The sequence below is a fragment of the Bufo bufo genome, chromosome 5 (assembly GCF_905171765.1).
Source record: "Bufo bufo chromosome 5, aBufBuf1.1, whole genome shotgun sequence".
Classification (NCBI taxonomy): Eukaryota; Metazoa; Chordata; class Amphibia; order Anura; family Bufonidae; genus Bufo; species Bufo bufo.
The window spans coordinates 450990754-451003244 of NC_053393.1; the positions used below are offsets into that span (position 1 = coordinate 450990754).

Genomic DNA, 12491 nt, shown 5'->3' on the forward strand with positions numbered 1-12491 from the left:
AGTGAGGTGCGAGGCACACAATTGTCACGTCAGACCATTTGAAAACGTTTACATCAGTGCGGTCTGCGTGCTAGACGACCTGCAAGGGTACCTGACCTCAGGCGTCATCATCTTGCATGGGCCAGGGAGCATCTACGCTGGACGAGGGACTGGTGGGCCTCAGTGCTGTTCACTGATGAAACTCAATTTACGCTGAGCAGAAATGATGGCCGCCAACGATGTTGTTACAGTGTGGGCAGGTGTGTCTAGTCAATTCAGAACTGCCGTACACTTTGGGAACGGTACAGTGACAAGCCCTTACTACTTGAATAGCATCATTAATCCAGTCATTGTGCCTCTGCATGAGCAACACAGGCCTAATTTCATCTTCATGGACGACAATGTGCCAGCTTATCGAGAGGTCACATCATTAGGGAACGGCTGCTGGAGACTGGGGGACCTCAAATGGAGTGGCCTGCACTTTCTCCAGGCCTGAATCCCATTGAAAACCTATGGGATCGCCGTATAGAGGCTCGTAACTCTGTACCCCAGAACCCCAATGACCTGAGGGCCACCAGTCAAGAAGAATAGGATGCCATGCTTCAGCAGACAATAAGTCAACTTGTGAACAGCATGAGACGTCGTCGTCAAGCTGTAATTGATGCTCAAGGCCACATGACAAGTTATTGAGACATTGACATTTTTTGTGGGGGTATACCCACCATTGTTGTTGGCTTTTGTTTCAATAAATTGTTTGAGATGAGGAAATCACCATTGCACCCTTCTACTTAAATGCCCTACTTTCAAAATATATCACTGTAGCATGCATTTTCCATAAATTTCACCTGAGTAATGTATAATGTTTTGAATACATTTTATTACCAATTTGATATAGTTTTTGTTATATTTCATTACTTCTTTGCACAATAAAAACCCCTAAGGCCTCTTTCACACAGGCGAGATTTCCGCGCGGGTGCAATGCGGGAGGTGAACGCATTGCACCCGCACTGAATCCGGACCCGTTCACTTCAATGGGGCTGTGCAGATGAGCGGTGATTTTTCACGCATCACTTGTGTGTTGCGTGAAAATCGCAGCATGTTCTATATTGTGCGTTTTCCACGCAACGCAGGCCCCATAGAAGTGAATGGGGCTGTGTGAAAATCGCAAGCAAGTGCGGATGCGGTGCGATTTTCACGCACGGTTGCTAGGAGACGATTGGGATGGAGACCCAATCATTATTATTTTGCCTTATAACATGGTTATAAGGGAAAATAATAGCATTCTTAATACAGAATGCTTAGTACAATAGGGCTGGAGGGGTTAAAAAAAAAAATAATAATAAATTTAACTCACCTTAATCCACTTGTTCGCGCAGCCCGGCTTCTCTTCTGTCTTCATCTTTGCTGTGCACAGGAAAAGGACCTGTGGTGACGTCACTACGCTCATCACATGGTCCGTCACACGATCCATCACCATGGTAAAAGATCATGTGATGGACCATGTGATGAGCGCAGTGACGTCATCAAAGGTCCTATTCCTCAAAGAAGAAGACAGAAGAGAAGCCGGGCTGCACGAACAAGTGGATTAAGGTAAGTTAAAAAAAAATAAAAAATGTAACCCCTCCAGCCCTATTGTATTATGCATTCTGTATTAAGAATGCTATTATTTTCCCTTATAACCATGTTATAAGGGAAAATAATAAAATCTACACAACACCTAACCAAAACCCGAACTTCTGTGAAGAAGTTCGGGTTTGGGTACCAAACATGCCGATTTTTCTCACGCGAGTGCAAAACGCATTACAACGTTCCCGCATCTTTTTCCGCAACGCCCGTGTGAAACCAGCCTAAGGCTCTGTTCACATGTGTATTTTAGGCTGTCGTCGGTGGATTAGTTACAGATTCCATCAGAAATGCTGAAAAAAAAATATATATAGTGCAGCATGCTGTGCATTTCTCCCACTAAAATAAAGGAAACCTAATAGACCCATCACAAGTCATGTAACATCTGGCACACTTATGATGGAGTAAAACAGAATTGCTAAATGCAGATGTGAATAAAGGGGTTGTGTCCGTGATGCACATAATGAGGGTGGATGTGGAGACGTAAGTAAGGTGCGTCACGCCCTTATCTCCTCTTGCTATGCCTCCCCGCGTCTCCCGCTTTCCGCTGTTTTAGAGGCTGGTGAGCCAGGCCCTAGCTGGATACCTTACTATTTACCTGCCGAGGCATTTCCATCTCCCCCTGCTCTCCCTGTGTGAATGTCTCACTTGATTTGAATTGTGCCTGAAGCTGCCGGAAGGTTTACTTTCCCATCTTATCTCCAGAGGGGATCGTCTTCTCCTCTACTCGCCCCCGTCTCCCGGACCACGCTGCTCCTGCTCTTGCTTCTGGTGCGCCTGCTGGTCCTGTCGCCTCGCCTGCCTACCTCATAGATTTCTTTGCTGGTCCCCTTCCTGGTCTGCGTGTGCCCTTTCTTCCTGACCTTTAAAAATGGATCCAATTTGCCGGATGACACGGAGAGACGGATCCGGTATTTCAATGCATTTGTCAGACAGATCCGCATCCAGATCCATCTGACAAATGCCATCAGTTTGCTTCCGGATTGACGGAATCCTCTGCCGCAAGTGTGAAAGTACCCTAAGAAGAATGGTGAGGTTGTTTTATTTTGGACTTACTTTGGATGTTAATAATTTGATTTTTTTTGTGGCGCTTAATGCCATTCAGAGAATATCAATTTACAAGTAGTTTGGTTGGAGGGAGGAAAGGGGGCGACGAAGGGAAGAAAAAAAAAAAAGGAAGGAAAACTTATAAAAATCTTAAAAGGGAAAAAGAGGGAGGAAAAGGGGCACGAGGAAAAAAAAAAAGAAAAAAAAAAAAGGGCCCTAAACAAAATAGGCGTTCAGCTGACTTTTCTGGGTTAAAAAAAGCCCAAAAACCCAGGGAATCTCCAAAGATTGAACAGTTTCTGAAATCTCCAAAGATCAGTACGAGAGCCCTGTGTGCTGGGTAAGTCTCACGCCTGCGCAGTGCAGTTTAACCAGCACACAGGGCCGGCAGAAGACGAACGCTGGCCTGTCAACCACGGGCGGCAGGGCGTGGAATAGGAACAGAGGCTCTAGGAGCAGGAGCAACGCCCCCCCCCAGGCTAATTTGAATATTACAAAAGTAAGAATTGTGCCGTAAGGCGCGCATCAATAAACATAAAAAAATAGCAGGAGTTGAATTCTGCTGACATTAGCCCATTGCTAATGCCAGACACTTTAAGAGGGTTAACCCTATAATTTATGATATTTCAATCCAGGTTGGGGCAATCCAGTCGGATGTGGTCTTTATAAGAGATGATGTTTCAAAGATTCGGGACAGAGTTACTACTATAGAAAAGTCTGTGGGCGTTCTACAGAATGAAGTTAACCCCTTAAGGACTCAGCCCTATTTCACCTTAAGGACTTGGCCATTTTTTGCAAATCTGACCAGTGTCACTTTAAGTGCTGATAACTTTAAAACGCTTTGACTAATCCAGGCCATTCTGAGAATGTTTTTTCGTCACATATTGTACATCATGACACTGGTAAAATGAAGTCAAAAAAATGTATATCTATTTATAAAAAAAATACCAAATTTATCAAAATTTTAAAAAAATTGCAATATTCCAAGTTTCAATTTCTTTACTTCTATAATACATAGTAATACCTCCAAAAATAGTTATTACTTTACATTCCCCATATGTCTACTTCATGTTTGGATCATTTTGGGAATGTTACAAGGCTTAGAAGTTTAGAAGCAAATCTTGAAATTTTTCCAAAATTTTCAAAAACCCAATTTTTAGGGACCAGTTCAGGTCTGAAGTCACTTTGCGAGGCTTACATAATAGAAACCACCCAAAAATGACCCCATTCTATAAACTACCCCCCTCAAGGTATTCAAAACTGATTTTACAAACTTTGTTAACCCTTTAGGTGTTCCACAAGAATTAATGGAAAATAGAGATACAATTTCAAAATTTCAAATTTTTGGCAGATTTTCCATTTTAATAATTTTTTTCCAGTTACAAAGCAAGGGTTAACAGCCAAACCAAACTCAATATTTATTTTACCCTGATTCTGTAGTTTACAGAAACACCCCATATGTGATCGTAAACTGCTGTACGGGCACACGGCAGGGCGCAGAAGGAAAGGAATGCCATACGGTTTTTGGAAGGCAGATTTTGCTGGACTGTTTTTTTTGACACCATGTCCCATTTGAAGCCCCCCTGATGCACCCCTAGAGTAGAAAGTAAAGTGACCCCATTTTAGAAACTACAGGATAGGGTGGCAGTTTTGTTGGTACTAGTTTAGGGTACATATGATTTTTGGTTGCTCTATATTACACTTTTTGTGAGGCAAGGTAACAAGAAATAGCTGTTTTGGCACCGTTTTTATTTTTTGTTAATTACAACATTCATCTGACAGGTTAGATCATGTGATATTTTTATAGACCAGGTTGTCACGGTCGATACCTAATATGTATACTTTTTTTTTTTTATTTATGTAAGTTTTACACATTTTTTTTTTTTTGTTTCAAAAAAGAAAATCAATCATGTTTTATAGTGTTTCCATAGTCTGAAAGCCATAATTTTTTCAGTTTTTAGGCGATTACCTTGGGTAGGGTATGATTTTTGCGGGATGAGATGACTGTTTTATTGGCACTATTTTGGGGTGCGTGGGACTTTTTGATCGCTTGCTATTACACTTTTTGTGATGTAAGGTGACAAAAAATGGCCTTTTTTACACCGTTTTTATTTTTGACGGTGTTCATCTGAGAGGTTAGGTCATGTGATATTTTTATAGAGCCGGTCGATACGGACGCGGCGATACCTAATATGTATACTTTTTTTTCCCCCCAGCTCGTCACTGGAAGGCAGCGCGATCCTCCACTTTAGAACATCCTTCTGCTCTTCACACAGACTGAAGTGAGACTTTTAAGTACGGTAGATGTATCTCACACTTAAACCTGCTCAAGTTTGGGAAGATCATGGTGGTCTTGTAGCACTGAGCTACCATGTTCAGATCTGTATGGCATTATCTACATGAAACATGCATGTTCTGTTTTCTTCATAAAAAAATAGAAAAAGCTAACATAGGGAAATTAGGACTGATGTCTCTGATTGCAATCAATGTACAGCAGTTATGTTACCAAATTTACTGATGCCCAATCGCATTACCATGGGAGTCCCCAACGTTTCCTCCACTCCAGGGAACCTCTTATGTCACTTCTACCTTAAAACAACAGGATGCAAGGGTCTTAAATGACTGCTTTTGTAAGAACTCTCAAACATATTACAATAACTTATGTAAAGTATTCTTCCGTTTAAAAAAAAAAGATAGCTTTTTTTCCCCATTACTACTTTATTTATACTTAAATATTTTGCCACCATTTCATATAAACTCTGAATATTAAAATGATGCACATAGTTCAGTTTTGATCAGTACAAAACATATATATAAAATAAAAATCAATCACTCTTTATGCTGCTGCAGTCCCAAGGTAAAATCGAAAGGTAAAACCTCCTGCGATATTTGAGAGAACTGATCATCATATGACCGCAAAGTCCACAACTTCTCCAGTTCATAGGTCTCTCTGGTTTCAGGCAGCATGTAATGAACGACAATATTCCCTAGTAAAAAATAAATAAATAAATAAATATATATATATATAAAATTGTATGACTGCTGCAAACAGTGGGAAACAATGAGTCACTGGATTTTATGTAAGTCACAAAACTGATCAGCTTAAAGAGGTTATCCAGGAAATGATAATGGCTATTGGCAGGATAGGTCATCATTATAACATCGGCGGGGGTCTGAGTCCAGGCACCCCCCCGCCGATCAGCTGTTTTAGGGAGCCGCCGCACTCTCCGGAGCTTTGATGAGCATGGCTGCCTCTCGGCAGCTCACCAAACACAGCGCCGTATACTGTATAGTGGCTGTGCTTGGTATTGCAGCTAAGAACCCATTCACTTCAAATGAGGCTGAGCTGCAACTACACCATGTGACCGATTTATGGGGACGTCACATGGCCTAGACAAAGGCTGTGGCACTCACGGAGCACCAGCCTCTTCTAACAGCTGATTGGCGGAGGTCCCGGGTGTCAGACCCCGCCCCGATCGGATATTGATGACTTAGGCCGAACGCACACAACCGTGAGCGGTCCGTGGTATGCAGACCTGCATTCCTGCTAACACTACCTGTCAGGAGAACGGGAGTCTTCTGCCACTGCTTGCTCACCTCATTCTGTGACCCCTATAGACTTCAGTTCAGGAAAAGAATCCAAATTAAAAGGGAGTTTCATGGAAATTATATTGATGACCTATCCTCGGGATAAGGCCGAATGCACACGGCCATGTTCCGCGGCCGTGAACGATCCGTGGTATGCCGGCCTGGATTCCTGCTGACAGCAGGAGCGCACGGAGTCATTGGTTGCTATGACGCCGTGCGCTTCATGCCGCCGCACTACAGTAATACACTCGTATAGATCATACCCATACAAGTGTATTACTGTACAGCAGCGGCGGCATGAAGCGCACGGCGTCATAGCAACCAATGACGCCGTGCGCTCCTGCTGTCAGCAGGAATCCAGGCCAGCATACCACGGATCGTTCACAGCCGCGGAACACGGCCATGTGGATTCGGCCTTATCCTGAGGATAGGTCATCAATACATAGTAATGACCTAGCCCATTCATATGTGCATTGTAGCCCAGTAATTCAGCTCAGCCGTGTTGAAGTCAGAGTGGCGCTACGGTCCCGGGCAAGAGCTGCACTTCAGAGTAAGTTAAAGCATTCCATCAACTTGTTGTATAGTAGACGCCTAGAGCGATTTATGTTAAATGATAAATTTAATGAGAAGAAAAGAAATGATTGACGCCTTACCAAAATCTATACACATCCAGTCATCTGTGTCCTTTCCCTCTAGGCAAACATGCGGCTTATTTTCTCTCTTTAGAAACTTATACTGCAAAAGAATATAAATGACATTTATCATTGTCGATCAAGCATATAGGGGGTCATTTATTAAGACCGAGCTTATACTTGCATCATCGATCCCTCTCCACCGATGTTCTGATGGTGCCTGGGTCCCCACTGCACGGCAGGAAGTGGCTGTGAATGCAGCGATGACCCGCCTCAGCCAGTAATATCGCATTGGGATGACAGCAGAAAGTGGAGTGCAGAGGGGACCCAGGCACCATCGGAGGCGAGGGATCGATAGAGCGAGTGTTAACACTGTTTTTTTTTTTTGCAACATGAATATCCCACTGCAACCCTTTTTATTTAGCGGGAATACCCCTTTAAGATTAAACCTCACTGGACTAGAGACATTAAAGCACTGTAACTACTGGGGGGGAGCAGTGTTGAAACACCCTAATATAGAGTTAAGAGGCAAAACTGCTGTGCCTGCTAAGGCCCCTTTCACACGAGGGAGTTCCACGCATTAGACTCGCAGTGTCCTCCCAGCACAGATGGGTCGCATAGCATTATATTGATATATGATGCTATGTAATCCTCACAGTTCTGGAATGTATTCTATAACACTGACATAATGCCGTCAGTCCAGACCTCTATGGGTTACATAGCATCATAAATCAATATAATGCTATGGGACCCCGCAGGGACGTCAGAATGGGTGCTTTTGCTGACACACGCTACCAGTCCAATGTGTAGAACTCGCTAATGTAAAAGGGGCCTAAAGGGAAGGATGGAGCAACACTGCTGTGACTGAAGGGGGGGGGGGGAAAGACAACACTGCTGTGACTGAAGGGGGGGGAAGACAACACTGCTGTGACTGAAGGGGGGGGAAGACAACACTGCTGTGACTGAAGGGGGGGGGAAGACAACACTGCTGTGACTGAAGGGGGGGGGAAGACAACACTGCTGTGACTGAAGGGGGGGGAAGACAACACTGCTGTGACTGAAGGGGGGGGAAGACAACACTGCTGTGACTGAAGGAGGGAACGGGGGAAAGACAACACTGCTGTGACTGAAGGAGGGAAGGGGGGAGGACAACACTGCTGTGACTGAAGGAGGGAAGGGGGGGGAAGACAACACTGCTGTGACTGAAGGAGGGAACGGGGGAAAGACAACACTGCTGTGACTGAAGGAGGGAAGGGGGGAGGACAACACTCCTGTGACTGAAGGAGGGAAAGACAACACTGCTGTGACTGAAGGAGGAGGCAACAATTATGTGACTACTATAGGGGACAAAAAGGTCTAGTACATTGGTAGCGTGTAGGAAAATGTTTTCTCACTCTCATTAACAGAAACAAAATAACTGTCTTGGAGGAATGATACCGTTCAACTGCTAATACCTTATTCACACGTCAGTGTTTTGATCAGTGATTTCCATCGGTGATTGTCAGCCAAAACCAGGATTGGAGCCTCAACAGACATAAAAGGTCCATTCACACGTCCGTAGTGTATTGCGGATCCACAATACACCCAGCCGGCACCCCCCATAGAACTGCCTATTCTTGTCCGCAATTGCAGACAAGAATAGGACATGTTCTATTTTTTTGCGGAGCCGCGGATGCGGAGAGCACAGCTCTCCGCATCCATTCCTGCCCTATTGAGAATGAATGGGTCCGCACCCGTACCAGATATTGTGGAACGGATGCGGACCTATTTTCGGATGTGTGAATGGATCCTAAGGGAAAGATCTGCACTTGGAGGAAATGAAATGACTGATGTGACTGTGGGAGGGAAGGAAGAAGAAATACCACAGGGTCTGTTGGAGGGTAGGAGGAGGCAATACTGCTGTGACTAATGGGGGGCAGTAGGGGGCTACACCACTGTGACTAATAAGAGTCGGGATGCAACACTACCGTGCATCACCACTTCTGAAGGGAAGGAGGGGGTAACACTGCTGTAAATACTGAATATGCTGGTTGAAGGGAAGAAGGGGGCAACACTGGTGTGAATCCTGGAGAGCAGAGAGGAAAACAACACTGCTGTGACTATGAAATGGAAGGAGGAGAAAGCAATGCTATGACTAGTGGAAGGAAAGAGCAGCAGAACTGCTGTGCCTAATGGGGGGCAGGGGGCAACACTGCTGGAGGAGAGTGGGGACAACACTGCTATTACTGTGAGGAACGTCTGTCCTCTACTCACTGACGTCATATCTCAAGTTTTTAGGACATTGGGGAATGTTTAGATATGTACAGTATTCATGACTGATATGAACATCTCTATAGTATAGACTTTACCACTTGCAACGTGTATTGTGCCATTGCTTGAAGATGTCTGGTCGACGTTCCTCCAACAACTACGAAATAATCTGCGTATTTCATCTCGGGGGGCACTCGGATGACACACAAATCTTTGCCGTTCTCCTGCCGCAGCAGATTTACAAGTACATTGATGTTAAACTGTGGAGGGGCTTGATCTGCAACAAACAGCATCAGAGAGATTATGTTCTGCAGGGTGCAGCACGGTGACGAGGACACGGCGGACGTCACAGACAAGTGGTGTGCAGCTACACATTGGGCACAGACACGAACACTGTGTGTGAACAGAGGCATCGGATTTGTGAATGGGAATCCCAGAAACATAACTGGTTATTGTGGTCAAACAAAGGTGAAGATATTCTGCTCTCCTGTGTGCGCCGCTCCATCCAAAGGAGAGAGATCACAGTATAAAGGAGGGGGGATCTGGTATCGCACTGACTGAGGAGTCTCACGGTGTGTGAGGTGGGGGCAGGATTTTGTGCCAGAAAAGAGCAGCAGAAGCCACCATTCTGCCCATCAGTATCAACACAAACCTAAAGGATAAGACACCAGTGTGAAGAGTTCATTAAAGAGGACCTGTCAGCAGGAGCTGCCGGGAGGGGTTAATCCTGCTGATTAAAACGATACCTCTATTGTGCCATTCCAAAGATATGGTAGTTCTGATGAATATGCTAATTAGGAGGGTAGGCCCTAGCCCCTCGGTGCACCTCAGCCCCTCTCTGCTCTACATAGATCCGTCTCTGTAGAGCACTAAAATGTATGGGCTCCGGCGAGGGAAATTCGTTATCCCCGAAGTTTTGCGAGACTTCAGTGAATAACTTCAGTAATTGATTTTTAAAATAGAAAACCATTTTAAAACAGGAATCTGAAGCCGACTTCGGAACCAAGTTTTAAAATGGTTTTCAAGTTGAAAAATACAATCCTGAAGTTATTCACTGAAGTCTGGCAAAACTTCGGGGATAACGAATTTCCCTCGCCGGAGCCCATACATTTTAGTGCTCTACAGAGACGGATCTCCGTACAGCTTTAAAACAAAGCTTTGAGCGAATCGACTTCGGATCTTAGATCTGAGGCCCGATTCGCTCGTCCCTAATGATAATGCTTGGCCTTGGCAATCTGACAACAGTGGAGGAGCTGAGGTGCACCGAGGGGCTTAGTGCACTGAAGCCTACTTTGCATATCAATTGAACAACCATATCTCTAGAATGGTGCCACAGCAGGATCAACCCCACCAGGCAGAAAGTCTGGTTTTAAGGGTTTGTCTCACTTCAACAAGTGACTTTTATCATGTATAGAAAGTCAATTCAGGGCACTTGCTAATGTATTGACTGTCCATATTGCCTCCTTTAATGTATTGTGATGGTTTCCATGGTTATGACCACCCTGCAATCCAGCGGTGGTGGTCGTTCATGCACACTCTAAGAAAAAGCGCTCCTGGATAGCAGGGTGGTCGGAACCATGGAAACCATCACAATACATTAGTAAGTGCCTTGTATTCACTTTCTCTACATGAGAAATGCCATTTGCTGAAGTGACAACCCCTTTAATACAACCCACTTACTAATGTATGGCGATTGTCCATGTTGCCATTATATACTTCTCGTTTCCATGGTTACGACCATCCTGCAAGCCATCAGTGGTGGCCGTGCTTGCACACTGTAGGGAAAAAATGCCAGCCTCTGTGGAAGTGAGCACAGCTGCTCCCTCCACCTTGTATCTGAGCTGCAGCGGTGTCCGTTACCCCTGGAAACGAGCAGTGTATAATGAATCCAGCCAGCAAAGGAGGCAACATGGACAATCACAATACATCAGTAAGTGGCTTGTATTAACTTCCTCTGCATGATAAATGGCATGTGCTAAAGTAAGACGATCCCTTTAATAGGGCTGCTCCTGCTGCCAGGTCTACCAGAGGATAGCTCTTTGGCAGGGGTACAGTATACAGCTCTGGGGCTACCATGCAGTACATGAAGACAACACTCTGGATAGGATCTGTATAATAGAGAATACAGCAGGCTCCCTCCATATTACAGGACTACTATGCTTATTATGGCAGCAGCGTGCAGTGTATTATGACAGCGGTGCAGCACACAAACGGTTACACAGTAATACCAGGTCCCCTCTGCGGACCGTCCTCCGCGCAGCCGCAGTCAGGATCCGTGCTGAGAGAGCTCCCTGCATCAGGGACACGGTCGCTGTACGGTCGCTCGCTGTGTACTATACAAGTCCTCACTCCCGGGAGCCGTGCTATTCCGGGATACGTTATCCACCCAGCAGATACACCGGCATGCTGACGACATAACCTGGTAACGGTTCGGGACAACCCGCCCGGTGCAGCAGCGAGGAGAACACACAACCTGCTCAGCCTTCGGGCAAACATCTCATGTGCTTCTTCCTGTTTAGCATAACTTCCGGTGTCCTGACCGCCTGGAACGCACCAAGAACCTGAGCGGCTATTGGTTACTATGACGCCGCATTGAATAAAGCGGTAGCTAAGCATGTAATAAGATCACGTGATGTCATGAATATGTATGAAGCGCTGGATTATTGGATTAACCCCTTGAATACCGGAAGATTTTTTTTCGATTTTTGCGGTTTCATCTGTCTTCCAGGAGCCATAATTTTTTTTAGCATTTTCCGTTTATACAGCCACATGGGGGCTTTTTTCTTTTTTTTTTTTGTGTGACAAGTTGTACTTTCTAATGCCACCATTTAATATGGCATACAGTGTAGTGGGGAGCTGGAAAAAAAATCCAAATGGGGTGGAATTGGAAAAAAAAAATGCAATTCTGCCACAGTTTTACAGGTTTTGTCTCTATGGCGTACCCTTAGTCAGTACGATTACAATGATACCACACTTATATAGTTTTACTTGTGTTTTAATACTAAAAAAAATGTAAGCTTTGAAAAAAAATATTATTTCTTTTCAACGCCATATTCTGTGGAGCTCTGTAGGGGCCCATTTTTTTGCCGGGCGATCTGTAGTTTTTATTGGTAGAATTTTGGTGTGTGTTTTTTATCACATTTTATTCAATTTTTTGGTGTAAGTGAAGTGTAGGCTCCTCCAATGGCCGTATGTGGGAGCTGGTCCTAACCCAGAAGCACGTGCTTCCGTTTTTACAGCATTTAGAGTCCGTGGTCACGCAAGATTCCCGGTCACAGACATTAGTCCCAGGCGCCATATTTATGCCAAAAGTGTCTGGTGTTAAAATATTATATTTCTCCCTTCCCACCCATTCCCAAAAAAAAGAAATAA

At 44.7% G+C, this 12491-nt stretch overlaps 1 protein-coding gene across 1 annotated transcript; it reads right to left on the reverse strand.

Annotated features, from left to right (window-relative positions):
- Positions 1–5382: 5382 nt before the first annotated feature.
- MALSU1 (mitochondrial assembly of ribosomal large subunit 1) lies at positions 5383–11789 on the reverse strand. Its single transcript, XM_040433657.1, has 4 exons — positions 11348–11789; positions 9218–9396; positions 6891–6972; positions 5383–5636 (listed from the first exon to the last, which is right to left on the reverse strand). The coding sequence occupies exons 1-4, from the start codon at positions 11733–11735 to the stop codon at positions 5479–5481; spliced, it is 807 nt and encodes a 268-aa protein (XP_040289591.1). The 5' UTR covers positions 11736–11789; the 3' UTR covers positions 5383–5478.
- Between the last annotated feature and the right edge of the window lie 702 nt (positions 11790–12491).

Excerpts from the sequence above, each read along its gene's own strand:
- MALSU1 (XM_040433657.1), bottom strand. The coding sequence starts at position 11,735 with ATGCTTAGCTACCGCTTTATTCAATGCGGCGTCATAGTAACCAATAGC. Across the intron at positions 9,397-11,347 it reads CGGTCCGCAGAGGGGACCTG|ATCAAGCCCCTCCACAGTTT; the intron begins GTATTACTGTGT and ends TGTTTGTTGCAG. Across the intron at positions 5,637-6,890 it reads CTGGATGTGTATAGATTTTG|GGAATATTGTCGTTCATTAC; the intron begins GTAAGGCGTCAA and ends ATTTTTTACTAG.